Raw genomic sequence first — 20107 nt, forward strand, 5'->3', positions numbered from 1 at the left:
TAATAAATACATCACTCAAACAAATAAATAAAATAAGAAACGAAATGTTTAAGGAACAAAAAAATGTAGTAAAATAAACTTGATTGTCTTTAGTTTGTGTGTCTGCCTGTATTTTTTAGTGTGAACATTTTAATTTATAAACGCGCTTTTTGCTGCTCATTGAGGGTGTGTAATAAAATTATTAATTTGTTCTTGTGTGTTTTTGCGTTTTTTTATAATCATTATTAAACAACTAATAACTAAACATATGGTAGACATCTTTTTTATTATTATTAAATTTTGCATATTTTTAGAATTATTATTTGTTTATAGAAATTGTTCTCTTATTATGATGAGCAATCATAATTTTATGTAAATGTGAGAATGTTTTTTAAATTTTAACGGCAAAATCCGGTTAGAGCAGCATGTGTATAGAAAATATTGGGTTGTTTTACAGTCCGGTAAAAAAATTATGATTATTTTCCATGTTCTACATCAATACAATACTGTAATCAATACTGCACATCAGCACACAAAAATCAAAAATATGACCCTAGACCAAAGTTGTCTACCGTTAACCCTAAAATACCCTTTTAGTTTAACTAGTGGTATCTTTGAAACATATTAAATTTAGTCAAATGATGGACAATACCATTGTCAACAAAAGGATACCGCGCCAAAAGAATTGCTCATCTTTTGAGGCCAAGAACGAACCAAGACAATTTTGGATACTCTGGTCTGAAGTGAAGCGTATCCCAGAGAGAGCGTTCTGCATCGAACGAAACAAATAGTAGTCGGTCGTGGTATGGTCTAAATACTTTTTAACAGATATTGCAACATGTGAAATACGTTTTCATATGGATTCCGAACCAATAACGAATCAAGTAAATTTTGGATACTCTGCTCTGATGTGAAGCGTATTCCAGAGAGAGCGTTTTGCATCGATCGAAACAAATAGTTGTCGACGAGGTTTCATGTCTTGCCACATATTCTGGACGTTTTTGCTTCACGTACGATCTAGGGTTCCTACGCGGCAAAAATTTCCCGGGAATTCCCGGGAATATTTTTTTTGTTAATTTTCGGGAATTTCTTCATAAGTTTTCTTATAAAAGTTACAATATTCAGATACGTTTAGATGGCCATATTTGTTGCTAATTGAATAGATAGCTCAGTTAGAAAAGAAGTATTACTATTGAAATAACCGAATTTTTTTGAAAAAATTCTCTAATTACGCATGTTTTATTGATTTAACATGGTCGAAATTCTTAAGTTTTTTAATTAAACAAAGAATTTATTGATTTTATACTGCTTAAAACTACGACTGTGACAATCAATTGCCACTATTAAATTAGAAACCCTTATAAAGGCTGGACCAACAACCAAATAAATTAATTTCCTCCCGGGAAAGAAAAAAGTCCGGGAAATTAGGAACCCTAGTACGATCTCTTAATCTTCGGATCCATTTTTCATCGCAAATAATGATTTGGTATAAAAATTATCTTAATTTATAGCGTTCAAGCATCATTTCGTACATATAAAATCTTTCAAGGTCTCTGGTCTTCAATTCGTATGGTAACCCAATTTTCCTGCTTTTGGAGGAATCCAGCTAATCGCAAACGTTTTAAAATTGCTGATTGAATAGCTCCCAATGATTTTGCAAGCTCTTGTTGAGTTTGACAACAATCTGCATGGTGTAATGCCTACAATTCATGGTCTTCACACTTTTTTGTTGTCGTAGGCGATCTTTGTATTCCATCTCAAAGTCACCACTTCTGAATCTCTCAAACCATCTCTCGCACGTTGAAATGTTGGAACTGCTGGAACACATTCACCATAAGATTCAGCGAGCAATCGGTGTGTTTCAGCGGAATTGATCTGGCATTTAATTGTTGAACGTCGAGAAGGGATCTAAATTTGGAAAAATTTTAAAATTTTCAGTAGCTAAAGTTTTAAGTGCTAAAGTATTAAAAAAAACTAAAATTTCTTTTTTAAAAATTATTTTTTATATTTTAGAGGATTTTTTATGAGATTATTAAAATTAGATCTATTGATATCGCAGCAAATGTTTCAGAAAAACAAATCCATGAATTTTGAAGTTATTTTGCCATATTTGGACAAATATGTATGGTTAAAAAACGGTCAATATCTGATTTATAAGTTCGGAACGAAATATCCTAAGCATACAAATTTTAATTTAAATTCTCAATATTAAAAATTATGCAGATTATGTTTTCAGTTATTTTTCAATGTCCAAGTTTCTGCCTACATCATAAACATCTTGAAATTCAATCTCCCACATGTCGTCGATAATGTTAAGGCCTGGCGGGACATGTCTGGAATCCGAATTCTCCGTTTCCCATATACTGGTGAAATATCCAGATCTTGGCCCTATATCCATCATTAATTGCTTTTTAATCGTTTAAAAGTTTTTTCTCGAGTTGTGTTTTGACATCTAAAGGTACGTTCACACACAGCTAATATTTGACGTTTATCGTCAAATATTTCATTGCCTGAATCTGACCACAAATAAAATTTAGATCAAACAACAAAACAGATGATTTTAGTCAAACAAAATTATTTGTCGGCAAACAAAATATTTTCTTAATGTGAACAAAGTGTGACCACTAGCTACATAAATACCTAAAAAATATATAATTTGATCTTGCAAATATTTTTAAGGTTAAAGCACTTATTTCGAATTGTAAAGTAATCATTTTATTAGAGATTTATTGAATTTTGTTATCATATATTGAATTTAATTTTTCACTTTTTGTTTGACCAAACTGCTGCGAAAAAGAATCAGTAAATATATTTGCCGTGTGGTCACACTATATCAAACACTTTCATAAAATAATTGTTTGATCAAATAGAAAAAAACAGAAAATTATTTGCTCAGCATGGCGGAAAAATAAGAGGAGATTATTTAAATATTTTTCGTATTAAATTAAAGACACAAATTCACTATTTTTTTTTTTAACATAAATACATATTCAATATTTCTTGAATATTTGTTATTTAAATTATTTTCACTAAATAATTGCATCAATAAATGAAGTCTTCTTCTTCACATAAAAGTCATTCAGCCTAGGATGACATACTGGGAGAAAAACTAATTGAAGACATGAAGTCTATGTTGCGATTTTTGCAATTTTATGCGATTTATATTTTTATACGTTTAACATAGTCTGATGTTTGATAATTTTTTATTTATACATGGAGATTGTCTATTTTCAAAATTTAAAATTGCTCATATGTACATATGGAATATTAACTGAAATTTTATACAGATTGAATTTAAAATCAAAGAAAATTTTACATAAATAGTATGAATTGATTGTAATTAAAAAATAATTCTTAAACAGTATGATCTGTTTAATTATTTTTTTTACTACAGAAGAAGAATATGTCTAATAGCATTTTTCAATTTTATGATTTTAGTATCATACAAAAATTTTTATTATAAATTTTTAGATAATGCGATTGAATTGGAATTAATTAAAAATTTATGTAAAAAAGGTAAACATTTCCATAAAATTTAACAATATTTGTGAACATGTTCTTATTCTGAATGAAAAAAGTTTGGAAAAAGTCGTGTTCGATTAATAATATGTATTAAAAAACCAATAAGCATTTTTACTGGAATTCAAGTTGATAGCAAGTGTAATTCAAGCCTTGAGTTATAGTCAAGCAATTGAATTACAGTTGTATTACACTTTATTTCAATAGCATTCTCCAGTAAAAAGGAAACATAAATTCAAGCCATATGTTTTTTGTTTGAAAAATATTTAATATTTCAAATATTTTTCAAGTATAAAACATGATTACATTTCCATTCAATTTCAATTATGAATTGTGATAGAATATAATTTAATAAATAAACATTTAATAATTATATTATTAAATTGTTCAAGCTTGTGTTCTTTTCGCAATTTGTTTTCATTATTTAGCGATTTTTAATTTAAGATATAGCAACACTACTTTTGCGATAACACATGATGCAACAGCTGTTATTTGACACTGTTTGAATTGCAAATGAATTGCAAGATCAAATAAAAAAATACCCAAAATGCAGGAAAATATTTGCTGTTTAGTGGTCACACATTGGTCACATTACAAGAATGTTTTCATATTGGCAAATAAATTTGTTTGACCAAATTCAGCTGTTTTCTTGTTTGCAGTGCAAAAATATATTGTGTTCAAACTAGAAACATAAAATATTTGACGCTTAAATAAAAGTACTGAAATTTCATAATTCTTTCAAATGTAAAGCAAAATCTGGTAATATTTTACTTTCTAGAAATGTCTTTTTTATTGATGAAAGAAATTAAAGTTGTTTTGCAGCTTTATTTGATAATTATTTAGAACAAATATTACCATAAATGTGACCACAAGTCAAATATATTTTCCCCTTTGTGTGTTTGATAGTATTTCGGTGTAGTTTGATTAAACAAATATGGCAAATAAATGTGTACAGTGTGAACACAAAATCAACCCATGAATTATTTGATGTAGTTTTGATCAAACACATGAAACATCTTGTGTCAAATAATTTGCGTAGTCTGACCCTACCTTAAGGCCTATTTATAATGTGTATGCTTTGATTTTTTCGTTCTAAACAAAAATTTATAATATTTTCTATTTAGAAAAAACAAACTACTTTTTTCGCCTTTTATTTTTGTATGCTTTGGATATTTCGCGTAGTAATACAAAATAATTTTGTTTTATTATATTTATTCTTGAAATTACAATTTGAATTAATATTTTATTTATTTTTCTTTTTCTTTCTAGGTAAGTGTCTTGAATTTTTAAACAAACTAAATCTCAGCTATAATTTTAAGTAAGTCTTTGTCTCAAACAATAAATAACTTTATCACGAATTTTATAACTTTATTTCATGCCATTTGGAAGTCAATTTTGTATGTAAATGGCTGCTTAAAAGTAAAACCAAAATGTTAATATTTATTATTAATTATTTTTTTTCCTGTAAAACAAAAGAATTCAAATAAATTTTAAAACACTCAAATACATCTCATTTCAAATGGTTCATGTTCATTCAAAGAACAATAAAGTTCTTTCTTACAAATTTCGTAAGAATTAAAATCGAAAAATACAAAAAAAAAAATATTTGGCATAAATTAATTAAAAATTCTTGAAGCATGATCTGTCTCTAATTTAAAGTTACCACAACAAAATCAAAAATAAATAAAGAAGAAAATGCATTGAAAACGAAATGAAAAAAAAAAATAAATAAAGTTATTGCGAAATTTTAACAGTTGCCATGTTTTGTTGCTGATGGCTGATACTTTTGCTTAAGAACATTATTTTGTTTACAAAATAAACAAGAAGCTGAAATTATAATTTCAGAATTAATTTTAACCTCTCCTTACTTTTCACATAATTCTTCTAAGTTACAATTTTGAAGCCAATGACGATAATATGACGCTCAATGTTGCGATGATGATGATTATGATGTTGATGATCTTTGTTTCAAAGCATATAATTTGGAATATAATTTACATTACTCATAGATAAATGGCGAAACAAGAATAATTTTTAGCAGACATTTTTTTAGGCAGTACACTTGAAAAATGTTTATGTAGCATAATATGAAACTATTAGATGATTCATAAACTTTTCTGAAGTTAAATATACCTTTTTTGGTATGGATTATTTAGATAAAAATGTATAGCCAAAATAGTCCTCTACCTAAATTGGTTTCTCTGCTTTTTTTATACCCTTCACCTTCGTGAGAAGGGTATTATAACTTTGTCATTCCGTTTGTAATTTCTACATTTTTCATTTCCGACCCTATAAAGTATATATATTCTGGATCCTTATAGATAGCGGAGTCGATTAAGCCATGTCCGTCTGTCTGTCTGTTGAAATAAATTTTCTGAAGACCCCAGATATCTTCGGGATCCAAATCTTCAATAATTCTGTCAGACATGCTTTCGAGAAGTTTGCTATTATAAAATCAGCAAAATCGGTCCACAAATCTCTGAAATTAAGTTTGTATGTTTAAATATTTTTTTTAAGCCATTATTTAATAATTATAACTTTTGTTGGCCTCACCAGGTTATATATAAATTATATTGCTATTGAAAATCAGCTAAATCGCTGCTTTCATGAGGGATATATCTCGAAAATAATTTAGAGTATGTTTCATCGTTTAATTTATTTCAGTTAAATGCCGCTTAATATATTTCTCTAAGTGTATTTTCTACTCCATCATACTCCAACTAATTTTTGTTGCTTGTGAAATTGGCAAAATGATGTTTGTTCAAGGCATATCCAACGACTGACTGGCTGACAGGCCATATAACATTAAAACTTCAAGGGTAATTTAAGCTGGAGTTAAGTTATTGTTTGGCTTCTACGCTAAATCCATTCATTTGGAATCTAATACTTATAAGCAAGCCAGTCACTTAAGTTCAAGCTTTTGTTTAATATTTTTTTTTCACCACAGATGGAAAACTGAAAATTATAAACTGGTAAACATTAAAATAACAGACTGACATAAATCCATAAAATTAAATTCGCATTATGCCAAAATTCAGAATAATATTGAGCATAAAAACTTGGTATTTCATGATGTAGTAAATTTCCCGCCTCTTAACTAAAAGGGCAACACTGCACCTGTCAACAGGCATCTGTCAGTTGACTCCTGCCAAAATTTGTACTAGCTGCATGATTGACAGAGTGGTTTCAAGAGAATTTTCTGTCCTCATTAAGCATTATTTTTGCGAAAAAAAATGATAAATACTGTCGGAACTCTGCACCATTACTTGCAATGGTAAAAAAGTGGTGTACTGAATTTCGTTGTGACCGTACAAGCACGGAAGATGCGGAACGTTCGGGACACCCAGTTGAGCTCTACACCCGAAACAATTGAATGAATTCATCACTTGGTGCCCCGTTTGTTCACAATCGACCACAAACGCAGTCGTGTAGTTTACATGGACAAATTCATGAATTATGATACGAATTACTACGAAATCATCTCACAAACAAATACCTATTTTGATAACCTCGAAAAATCGTATTTTTTTTTGGAAGGGATAGAAAAATTGGAGAAACGTTGGACAAAGTGGATAGAGCTCAATGCAGATGTTGTTTAATAATAAAATTATTTTTTTATCCAAAAACTTGTGTTTCAGTCAAAAAGTCACGGGTTTACTGACCGGTCCTCTTATTTGTTATACTAAATACGATCAAAATAAAAAATTTGAAATTCAGATAATAAATTAATTTTTTTTGTGATTTTTTTTTAAAGTTGGTTTTTTGGCCCGAGATGACCATGTTTTGAGGGCCACTCAGTAACCACCATTCGAATTTGAAGCCATGTGAATAAAATTCAGCTCAAAAACAAAATGTTGCAAAGATATCTCCAATCATTAACCAGCTACCAAATTATTTCTAAAATAAAATGCACTTGGAACCAGGGCAGCCAGATAAAATAAAAAAAATCGTCATTTGGAATTTTAAATATCGTAAAAAAAATCGGAAAATTAAAAAGGTCAAGATTTCTATCAGGAATTTTAAATTAGTATTTAAAAAGTGAACGAAAACATAACAAATATCAAAAAACATTTCTTAAAATTGAAGTTTATAAATAACTGATCAATAAAATAACAAAGTAAAGCTCATTTTATTTATAATATATATTTTTTTAATTTTAAATAAAACACTAAAATAGAATTGAATGTCTGAATATTTATTATGATCCGAAAGCTTAAACTCTGACATTACTTTTTAAAGATAATGGTCCATAATCATAGTCAGAAATAAAGAATACTTTAAGAGAATTAAACTCGACTTTACTCAAGAGTGGGCTTTAGGTCTATCATAGACAAGTTAAAGTATACTTCTGACGTTGAAGTCGACTTTAAATATAAAACTAGCTGAAGCTGTTATTAACTCGTTTAACAACAGCATCAGCTGTTCTTCACTAAGTAAAAAAGTTCGCCAGAAAGTAAAAAATGTTTAAGTTACAAGATATTGGTAGAGATTTTGCAATTATTGAACAGTTATCAATAAAATTAGTACCAAAATATTCTAATTATTATATTCATCTTATATATTTCATTTTTCCACAACAAACAACTTTTTTCTTTAGTTGTCCCGGTTACTTTTATTGTTTACCTTTTTTGTTGCCACTTGTCTGTATTTTGTTGTATATTGTATGAAAACATTTTCTACATTTGCGTTGGCACCCAGTTAAAGTCGGTTCAATTTAAAACATACTTTAATTTTGCCTATAGTTGCAAAATAATTAAAAGCAGGTTTTTATTTTAAAGTTGTTTCTAAAAAGAACCGACTTTAGTGTTTGACTATGATTATGGGCCAATTTCATTAAAACGTAGCACCATTTTAAAATGTCATCCATTCGGAAGGTAAATATTCCTGAAATTAAAGCTTGGGTAATGTCATTATATTCTCTATAAATTTAGTCAAAATAGAAAACGAATGCTGTAGAATTTTCCCGTTTTATTTCAGTAATTTATTTACATAAATAAATTTAAAATATAAAAATTCAAGATCTAAATATTGCTTTTCATATTCATCAACAAAATGAGAAAATTCTCTAACTATTTCATAAAATAGTAGCATATTTTCATAATGCAGAAAATCGTTACTTTCGAGAAAGAAATCGTCAAATCGCTAGTTTGCTATTTAATCCTAAAATCATCAAAATGACAATAAATCGTCAAATTTGGATCTATGCTTGCAGAGGAAATATACATAGAGCGGAAGCTAGAAAGAACTGAAATAAAACAAGTAAGAGTGCTATATTCGGCACCAAATTATACTTCAAAATAAAATTTTTTAATATTTTTAGGTTTTTTTTTAATTTTTAAAAAAAAAAATCGAATTGTTTTTTTTTTTTAATTTAAAAATTTTTATTTTGTTTTTTAATTTTTTTTTTAATATTTAGCAAAAGAAAAACTTTTGGTGAAAAAAAAAATTGGGGTTAAAAAATATTTTTTCCGATTTTGACCCATTGTAGGTCCAACGTACTATGGTCTTATATACGTCTTTGAGATATCTATCATTAGATATCCATATTGTCTATATTAATGACTTAGTAATCCAGTATAGACGGACAGACAGACAGACGGACATGGCTTAATCGACTCCGCTATCTATAAGGATCCAGAATATATATACTTTATAGGGTCGGAAAATTATATTGCGGAAATTACAAATGGAATGACAAACTTATATAAAAATTAAAAGGTTACACATACAAGTGTTGTTATTGTTTTCACATATCACTTAGTTTTTGACTGAGTTAGGTCTTTGACAGGTGAGTTTCCGCTCTATTTTTTTTCATGCTTGAAACAGTTGGAATAGGTCCCCCTTGTGATAAGTTATTGTAAATTTTTCCAAAAAATTAATACTTATTGTATACATTCAAATTTCATTAAATCTCAGTACTTTTTACAAAAACATCAAATATCCAACCCTGAATATAACTGACATTCTTGTGTTTGGCCTAAAGTACTTTAAACTTTCTTCTCTACATTCTTTTGTTTGTGTTATAAAGCACAGGTTTTATTGTTGTTATTAGTGGCAAGTAGTTGAGTTAGTAATATTTCTATGTGTTTGTTTTTATTTCAACACTGACTCACTTAAGTTCTTTCGAGACCCAGTGTGACTCAATGGAAGAGTGTGAAATGGGGGATGTAGGGGGGAGTGTGTTTTTGTAGGCGTACGATATTGGCAAGGTTTTGTAAAATGATTATTGTCTTATTTGTTTTGAATATTTTGTTATTATTGTTAATTTCTTAACCTCTCTCTCTGTCTGTCTCATTTGTAAAACTCTTTCATTCATGTTTTTTTGTTGTTGATTATTTGTAATTTGTGAACCCGTATTAAAGTCGTATTTAAAAATGTGTGCGAAACAGCATGACAAAAACGGTTCAATGAACGAACGTTTCCCGACCACAATGATCACTACAACTATAAAGACACAAACTACCACAAACATATACATATGTAATATATTTAGTTTTCTGGGGTTCTTTATAGAAATATTATTAGTTGGTGTTGTGCTGTGTTAATACATTATTATGGGCCGGCTTAGTACGTAGTGTGACTGGTCAAATTGTTAACAAATATTAACAGTTATGAAATTGAAGAACAATATAAACAAATACGTACGTGCCCATTGTAATTACATTAATTGTGTAATTGAAATTGTGATTTTGTTAAAAAAAACTGTAAACGGTTTTTATTTCGAAAATTAGGTACATTTCTCAAATTCAAAACAATTGTTTAGTCATAATTTAAATTATAACATTAAGATGAGTTTCGTAAGATGATCATTCTCTCACCTTTAGTGAACTTCTAAATGATGTGTATATATTTCCTTTTTTTTTGTTTAAAAGTTCATTGCTTTCTCTTTCTTCAAAAAAAAATTCCAAAAAATATAAACAAAAAAACCTTATTTATTAAATTCCCACGTTTGTTGATTTTTATTTTTGTTGTTGTGGTTTTTGGCTTTTGTCTCTCTCGTTGGAACACATTTATTGACCTCCAGAAAAAAAACACATCTTTTCAAAACCATCCATCCAACCAATCCAACCACAAACACGTTCATCACAGAAATGATTATCATCGGTCAATGTGTCGTCATTTTGTCGTAATTAAATGTAATTAGCCAGACTCATTTACTGACGCTAACACTGCTTGTTTTAATTTTTTGGTATTTAAACAATTATTATATGTTTTTATTTTAAGAATTTATCATTGTTTTGAAAGATAACAACAACAGCATCAACAACAGCAATAAGTTTAAATTAAGAATATTCTTCCTTTTAAAATAAATCATTTACAAACGTTATTTTGTAATTATTGTGTGAAACGATACGAAAACTGAACACAAAAAAAAAAGTTCACAAATCAAAGTCAATGACCATAAATTTAAAAAAAATCTTTTTAAATTTGTGTAATATTTATCACTTACAAACAAGTTGTTTTGGTTGGTATTTTTAAAACGAACCCCTTTTATATTTGACACTCTACCCTGGGTGGAAAAGTATGTAATATGAGTTTAAATAAGAGAAATATTGAAAACAATAATACTCACGGCTTTATGGGTCCAAAATTACCCATTGAAGATTTTCTTTCCTACATTTGAAAATTTCTTTAAAGAGAAATTCTGTACTAATTTTCAATAGTTTCTAATATTTCAAAATAAGTCTTTTAACTTACCTGAATTTTCGTCATGGATTTTTGCCATGGAAACTTCACATTAAGTGGGTTTTTTTATAATTTTTTCATAAATTTTTTTATATATAAAATTTAATTAAAATTAGATTTATCTTATTTATAAGGATACTAAAATTATATTTAAATTTGTTATTATGAATTTGTTTAATATATAGTCATATTTATCTCCTAGATGTATTGGCCTTAAAGGCTTGTAATCTATTGAATTATTAAATAAATAAATAAATAAAAAAATAAGTGACAATCAGTTGTACAACGATTTCAGGACGCGCATGGAGGACAAAGTTCAGATTTACTATTTATATGAAATAAATAAGTGAAACTCGTTAACTTTCTGCATTGTTTTCCAGAAGTATGTAGATTTATTTATACTAATGAAAATTACATTAAAAAAAATCTTTTGCAGATTAACCCTGTATCTCCTTTATATTATCGTTAAAATTTGGAAAAACGCAAATTTTTCAGTTTTTGTAAAAATTTTTCTATTAAATACTCTTGCAATTGAATCAAAATGTGTACGTAATTGACGTTGAAATGAGATATAAATGACAAAAAATTGGTAAAAAAAAATGTTAAAGTTATTACAAATTCCCCAGACCATTAACGTGTCTCAGTCCACTTGAACAATAAATTTAGGAAAAGAATTAACATATTTTGAGAAATATTAAAATAAAAGGTAATTTTTATCCGTATTTATTTGTGAATTTATTGTGAACCGCTAACCTATTCGCAGGTAAGACCAAAAAAATGTTATTTTTTTAACCGCAGTTTCAAATCTCCATTTAAAAATTTTGTTAAACAAATTTCTGAATTTGTTGATCATCACATTTATGATATATTGAGATTATAATAGGGACTAAAAGTATGAAAAAATGATGTCAATACCTTTTACAGTTTTTTAGTGACTGCGAATTAAATTTTGCGATTTTCAAGAAAAACTAATTTTTTGGCCATATTTTGGCAAATGAGCCCAATTCCTTACTGTTATAAATTTAAACTAAAATCTATTCATAATATTATAGTCCTGGTAATTTAAAATATGGCCTGAAAGCTTTACTAAAATCGGAAAACTTTAACCTTTAAATCGTGAAGGTCAAAGGTCAATTTTTTTTTGAAAAGGAAAAGTTTTCTTTGTGGCAACCAAATTTGTGTTGAATTGAATGATACAGTTTATTTCACTAAGTTTTTTGGAGGTTACAAATCATGTTCAATTGAGGCAATTTATTTAAAACAACTAAACCTTACAATTTTCAATCAATTTTGTTGTCACAACGAAACTGTTTTCTATATAAAATATTTTTAGACGTACTTTGATCTTAATATTAGATACACAGAGAAAACCGAATTTGTTGCCAATCGAATGATTCGGTTGCACACATAGAATTTTTCAGTTCTAACAACAGAAAGTCAGTTGATAAAGAAGAATTTCAGTTAAGGCAACCAAACTTTAGTTACCACTTCCAAAATATTGTAGCCACAACTGTAAAATTCGATCACTAAGATAGAATCATTCGATTGGCAACAAATTCGGTTGCTATCACGAATCTGTTTTCTCTGTGTATCTTTAAAATAGGCTTAATATGAATCAAATAATTTCAATACTTTCTTCTTAAAATAAATTTTGAACCTTCTGCTATATTCTCCTGAACCTATATATTGTTTTGATTACAAATTTATTTTAATTTCGTTCACTTTTCGCCCAACTTTTCGTACGATTATAGGAAGTACATATTTGAATGTGTCTCAATAACATTTTTTCGGATGTGCGTTTGGGCAAAAAAATTCAAAAAGCAACAACTTGTTTTAATTTGCATTTTCATTTAATTTTTAATTAAATATTTTTTTAAAATACACAAAACTAGTTTAATAATAATAATAAATCGTCAGTGATCGTTATTTATTTGGTGTTTATGCTGTTCAAATAACAATTTCCTTATAAATTTGTTTTAAATGTAAAAATAAAAATTGTCTCTTTAAATTAAAATTAGCCAGATGAGTCTAATTTGAATTTAGTGTAAATGTATTTGTAGGATTTGGCAAATTGTTTTACAGTGAAATGTAGTAATAAAGGGCAAATTTGCTTTACAGGAAATTCAAAATTTTTGACTACCATTTGCACATTTTTGAAAAAATTTAAAATGACAAATATTTATTGTTGTAAATACAATTGTCCTTTATTGAAACATTTTACTGTTTATGCAAATTATGTTTATCTTTCTCACTATGTATTGTGCATGTTTTTATTTTTGTTTCATTGCTTACTTGGCCCATAAAACATTTTACATGCCTCAAACCCATTTTTCAAAATACAATACAACACTTCAACAATTTTAAAGTTTATTTTTACACTTTACATTTTTACATTTTATGTGTTAAATGTTTAGTTTTTTGTTTTGTGTTTGGTTTATGTTAAAGTTATTACAAATTCCCCAGACCATTAACGTGTCTCAGTCCACTTGAACAATAAATTTAGGAAAAGAATTAACATATTTTGAGAAATATTAAAATAAAAGGTAATTTTTATCCGTATTTATTTGTGAATTTATTGTGAACCGCTAACCTATTCGCAGGTAAGACCAAAAAAATGTTATTTTTTTAACCGCAGTTTCAAATCTCCATTTAAAAATTTTGTTAAACAAATTTCTGAATTTGTTGATCATCACATTTATGATATATTGAGATTATAATAGGGACTAAAAGTATGAAAAAATGATGTCAATACCTTTTACAGTTTTTTAGTGACTGCGAATTAAATTTTGCGATTTTCAAGAAAAACTAATTTTTTGGCCATATTTTGGCAAATGAGCCCAATTCCTTACTGTTATAAATTTAAACTAAAATCTATTCATAATATTATAGTCCTGGTAATTTAAAATATGGCCTGAAAGCTTTACTAAAATCGGAAAACTTTAACCTTTAAATCGTGAAGGTCAAAGGTCAATTTTTTTTTTGAAAAGGAAAAGTTTTCTTTGTGGCAACCAAATTTGTGTTGAATTGAATGATACAGTTTATTTCACTAAGTTTTTTGGAGGTTACAAATCATGTTCAATTGAGGCAATTTATTTAAAACAACTAAACCTTACAATTTTCAATCAATTTTGTTGTCACAACGAAACTGTTTTCTATATAAAATATTTTTAGACGTACTTTGATCTTAATATTAGATACACAGAGAAAACCGAATTTGTTGCCAATCGAATGATTCGGTTGCACACATAGAATTTTTCAGTTCTAACAACAGAAAGTCAGTTGATAAAGAAGAATTTCAGTTAAGGCAACCAAACTTTAGTTACCACTTCCAAAATATTGTAGCCACAACTGTAAAATTCGATCACTAAGATAGAATCATTCGATTGGCAACAAATTCGGTTGCTATCACGAATCTGTTTTCTCTGTGTATCTTTAAAATAGGCTTAATATGAATCAAATAATTTCAATACTTTCTTCTTAAAATAAATTTTGAACCTTCTGCTATATTCTCCTGAACCTATATATTGTTTTGATTACAAATTTATTTTAATTTCGTTCACTTTTCGCCCAACTTTTCGTACGATTATAGGAAGTACATATTTGAATGTGTCTCAATAACATTTTTTCGGATGTGCGTTTGGGCAAAAAAATTCAAAAAGCAACAACTTGTTTTAATTTGCATTTTCATTTAATTTTTAATTAAATATTTTTTTAAAATACACAAAACTAGTTTAATAATAATAATAAATCGTCAGTGATCGTTATTTATTTGGTGTTTATGCTGTTCAAATAACAATTTCCTTATAAATTTGTTTTAAATGTAAAAATAAAAATTGTCTCTTTAAATTAAAATTAGCCAGATGAGTCTAATTTGAATTTAGTGTAAATGTATTTGTAGGATTTGGCAAATTGTTTTACAGTGAAATGTAGTAATAAAGGGCAAATTTGCTTTACAGGAAATTCAAAATTTTTGACTACCATTTGCACATTTTTGAAAAAATTTAAAATGACAAATATTTATTGTTGTAAATACAATTGTCCTTTATTGAAACATTTTACTGTTTATGCAAATTATGTTTATCTTTCTCACTATGTATTGTGCATGTTTTTATTTTTGTTTCATTGCTTACTTGGCCCATAAAACATTTTACATGCCTCAAACCCATTTTTCAAAATACAATACAACACTTCAACAATTTTAAAGTTTATTTTTACACTTTACATTTTTACATTTTATGTGTTAAATGTTTAGTTTTTTGTTTTGTGTTTGGTTTCTTTGAAATAAAATTAAATAAAATACAAACTTGAATAGTTTGAAATAGGAAAAGACAGAAAGAAACGTTGTTTGAATTTAAAATAATTGAAAGTGATAAAAATAAATCTTTTTTTTGAGAGTTTTTTTTTGCAGTAATATTTAAATAATATATTCGATTCGTTTCTAATTTAAGTTCTTAACGGTAACGGTATTTAAGCATATATCGTTAATGGTATTTTAACAATAACGTTAATTTCGGTTTTTCTTAAATTAATAATAAAATTTTAAAATTAGTTGACAAAGGTTTACAATAAACTCAATTATGGAAAATAAATCTTAATGTTTTCATAATTTACACTTATTTTTAGAATAAAATTGCAGTTATTTCTGTGACGATAGTTCAGCTGTCACGATAGTAGACAAGGTTGACAGTTACCCCTAAAATACTCTTTCAAATCGACTACCGTTATCTCTAAAATAACGTAACCTCAGAATACCGCTACCGTTATTTTACAGATAATTTACAGTTATGCAAATATATTTTTTTTATATTTCGGATACTAAGATTTTTACATACACAATTGGTCAACTCACAAGGTCTCCGATCATGTCATTTCCATTCAAAATGGTTTGAAAATGTTGTTATTTGTCTTAAAATAATACTACTCTTTATTGTGTTAACGTAAAAAACCAGCAGAAACCTGCGCCGAACGCCTAAGAGTCGGTTAAGCCGAGCCTCCGAGTCGTGAAATATTAGGACATTATGACAATACAACATGATAAGAGAGCTTGTGAATTTGCCAAATATGTATATCAAATAAAAGGTATTTCAAAGGCCTTTCTTTTGCTATTGTCTTTGCACACAAAAAACTGAAACTTTGAGAAATAAATCGTTTTGTCCTTTAAATTATGGTATGATAAAGGGCACATTCGGCATTACCGACTATAACACACTTGTGTTAAAAAAATTAATTTTTAATATAATTTACTGCCAAATTTATTAAAAATTCATAAATTTTCCACTTTTTTTTTTAACAAAATTTAACTGTTTATATATATTCTACTTGTATTACACCAACATGCTGCTTAAATTAAACGGTATCGATATAAAAACATTTTAAAACTTTTTTTACAACCCTCTTAGAATTGTAACCAAGCTCATTTTTAAAATAAAACCACACACCTCTTTGTTCTCTTCGACTCTAGCTGTTTAAAAATCCCTCCCAGTCGCCCATGGCCCCATATTTTATCATTAGAACTGAATAAAATTGTTGTTAAACACTGAAAACATTTTGTAAAACAAATTTTTTTATATGGCATAATAAATATTCATAAATATTTAAATTAAATTATAATAATATTTACTAATAAAATTCTTGAGAACAATTTATGCAAAAAAAATAAAAAATAACTGCTGCCACCAAATGCAAAAAACTAAAACAATATTTACAGTTGTATTTCGTAATAATTTAAAAATGTTGAAAATCGTAAAACATACTTCTTCTATAAATATTAAATTAAAACTATTTTATATTTTCTTAGTAGAAAACCAGTTTCTTTTTGTAGTTTAAACAAAAACGATTTAAATAATTTGAAATAAACCTACAATAGGTTACATTTAACACTTTATTAAAATAAAACAATAACAACAAAAATTCATAGATAATAATACATTTTTGACCCTGAAAATTGTGAGAAATCTTTAGGTTTTTTAGATTTTATTCATAAACTCTCTGTGTGTTGGTTGGTTTGCATTATTAGTTGGTATTATAATGATTGGATTTGGTAGTTTAGTTTTTAAGCTTAAAATTATTTACCAAATATAAAATGAATGAATAATGTTTGAGAGATAATGAACGACTTTTGGCTGCCCTTAAATTAAATTTATAGTAATAATGTGAAATTTAAAGGGAAAAAGAAAAATACTTTAATCATGTAGAGATCTATGTCCCTACAAACATGTTTCCATTAAACCATAAAATCTCTGATGTTAGAACAATAACAGCAGGCTATCTGTAGTGTCATACAAATTGTTATACAGAGATTTAGGCAAAAATGTAAGACAGTAGGAAGTTGATGTTGGTCCTTCGAACCATAATTATGGAGGACCATAAGAGGCTCCAGGCATAATAGTAGTACTGTAATAGCTACGACATTATTATGCGTAGATTTATGAAAAAGTGTTATATAGTCGGAAGTTGTAATCAGTTTTCATGAGATATATTTGAAAAAGTAGATGGTCCTTCGAACCATAGTTGTAGGATGAGATGATCAGTTCTAGGAATGAACAAAGAATACCCATTGTCTTTAGTTTAGCCTGTAGGGTGTTATTAAACACTATTTTAAATTCAAGTGCAAATGGATTGGTTACATTTGCTTTAGTTTACACACTTGAATAGAATCAATTTCAATTTCTTGTAATCTTTGTTGTTTTATTACTTTTATACATTTTATTTATATTTAAATTAAGGTTGTTTATGGTTAAATATTTTTTTTTTTTTTCATAATTAATGAATCATACTTTATTTTCCTCAAGCCAATCAAGTCGTATACAGTTTCAATTAAATATGTATCATTTACATTTTAAATAATTAAATATTTAATACTTGGTTTAATAAATAAAAGCTGTGTTAAACCGTTGCAGATTTGCCTCACTCTAGATTTTAGAAAAAGCTGGGCAATATTTTAAATAACTGTGAGATATAAACATGGTCCTTCGAACCATAGTTAAGGAGTCAATAAGAAAAGACGACGTTTAACACTGCACCAAATACGTAGATACGTTAGATAAAAAAAATATGTTTGAAAAATGCGTTCCAGAAAATGTTATATAAACCATCATTTAGTATACCAAAGCCTAAAAATATTAAGAAGGCATCAATTACTAAAAATTATACCTAAGAATAATGTAAAAACAAACTTTAGGACGCTACCAGGTGGTATAAAATCCTGCGAAAAAGTGAAGCCTTCGACCACAACAAAACAAAATTTATCAGAAAATGGAAACACTAGTTCAAGAACATCAGTACATTAAAGTACTGTCGGAAATCTTATTTGGAACTTAAATCCTTATGGAATAGATAAAGTTCTTACATAGTTCAGACATTTTCTGGACATAATTGGAATCAAAATATTGACAAAGCGATTAAAAATAAATATTGATTCTATTCATAGATGCTTTTAAAAATGTTAAAGGAAAAAACAAAGGACAATGTTGTCCATAAATAGAAAAAATCTAAGCATACTACATGATTTACTAACATTATGTATGTTTGAGGATTAATAATTGTGTTTTAAGACCCCAAACTTTCAGTGTCAAACTCTCTGCCAAATCAAAAAAGCATTTTGTTATAAGATCCTTTACAATTTAGTTTGATCCTTTTGCAGAGTTCCGCCAAGTTGGTCCTTCGAACCAACATGAAATTTATTGGAAATGAAATTTCAAATATTTTTTAAAACCTACAATCTAAAGACCAATGGAAACAAAGCCAACTTTATAAACAGCAATTGTGACACCAATTTTCAATAAATATAAATAAAACTTCAAACAAACAGGAAATGAGCTTCTTATCCTCTTTGCAAGATGATAAGTTTTTTTTTCTTTATTTATGTCGATACAAAGTATTGAAATTGAATATACAAACACTTGCTTAGTAAAAATTTTGTATACATTTATTTTTGTTGCACATATTTTGTATTTTTTTTTTTAAATTTTTTTTTATCAAATATAGGAAGTTATATGCAATTATGTGTGTATGTTGTAAACTAAAGTGCACTGCAATAATTACAAAACAAATACTTGAAAATAATAATTATTTAATTTTCATAAACAATTTTGATTTCTCACTCAATTTAACAAATGATGATGATGAGAAGGCAGTCAGTCAGTCGGTGCTTTTGTTTTATTTTTGCTCAACAATTATAATTATGCTGCTGAAAACTTATAATAAAACCACTTGCAAAAATTGTAGAGCAGTTCATGATCTTTTATTGTACTCTGATCGTATTAAAAAATTTACATAAAAAAAGTTGGTTATTGAAATTGTATTTTCCAATATTTAATTATTTTGAACTCTTGTTAAAATATGGAAGTATGTAAGGAAGGAAAAAACTGCATTTGTATTTGCTTGCAAAGTATGACAAGTATGAAGTAAGGTTTATTAAAAATATGAGAAATTTCAAACAAATAAAATATCACGATTATGCACATATTTTATGTAAAATTTCGATATTGCTTTTCTGAAAAAAAATTCATTCAAAGTTAGCAAATTTCGTGGAAATACTGCATCGTAATAGGAAAGAAGCTAAGCATACAAATCTTTATGTTGTTTAAACATTGCACTATGGCCGAAAGACACCAAGTAGCGGCAAAAACTATTTCCCGATAAACTAGCCTCACCAAATTTGGTGTCAAAATATTCAATTGTAGTAAAAATGGGCGGTTGACGCCCCTTTTTTTAGTGGTCCGCCCATAAGGGGGATTTTTTAAAAAATTAATGCCTACAGAACTATATATACAAGTGTTCCGGAACAAAGTACTCTCAGAAATCTTAAGTAGAAATTTAACAAGTTCTTAATGAATAGACCAAGTTCTTACATAGTTCAGAGATTTTCTGGACACAATTGGGATCAAAATTTTAACAAAGTGTTTAAAAATAAATGTTGGTT

At 27.5% G+C, this 20107-nt stretch overlaps 2 protein-coding genes across 6 annotated transcripts in view; both read left to right on the plus strand.

Moving 5' to 3' along the window:
* LOC135964035 (uncharacterized) overlaps positions 1-20107 on the plus strand; it is a 137084-nt gene that overhangs the window by 96514 nt on the left and 20463 nt on the right. Inside the window, exon 5 of one of the 3 annotated variants that reach the window (XM_065516088.1) lies at positions 4768-4823. The exons of the other annotated variants lie outside the window; for them this stretch is intronic. Coding sequence (XP_065372160.1) covers positions 4768-4771 — 4 coding nt within the window. The 3' untranslated portion in view covers positions 4772-4823. Of the gene's footprint in view, positions 1-4767; positions 4824-20107 lie in introns of those variants that run through there. 3 annotated transcript variants of the gene reach the window in all.
* Positions 1-20107, plus strand: part of Doa (Darkener of apricot) — a 165437-nt gene that overhangs the window by 35988 nt on the left and 109342 nt on the right. The gene's annotated exons all lie outside the window — the stretch shown is intronic.

Source organism: Calliphora vicina, chromosome 1 (assembly GCF_958450345.1).
Source record: "Calliphora vicina chromosome 1, idCalVici1.1, whole genome shotgun sequence".
NCBI lineage: Eukaryota > Metazoa > Arthropoda > Insecta > Diptera > Calliphoridae > Calliphora > Calliphora vicina.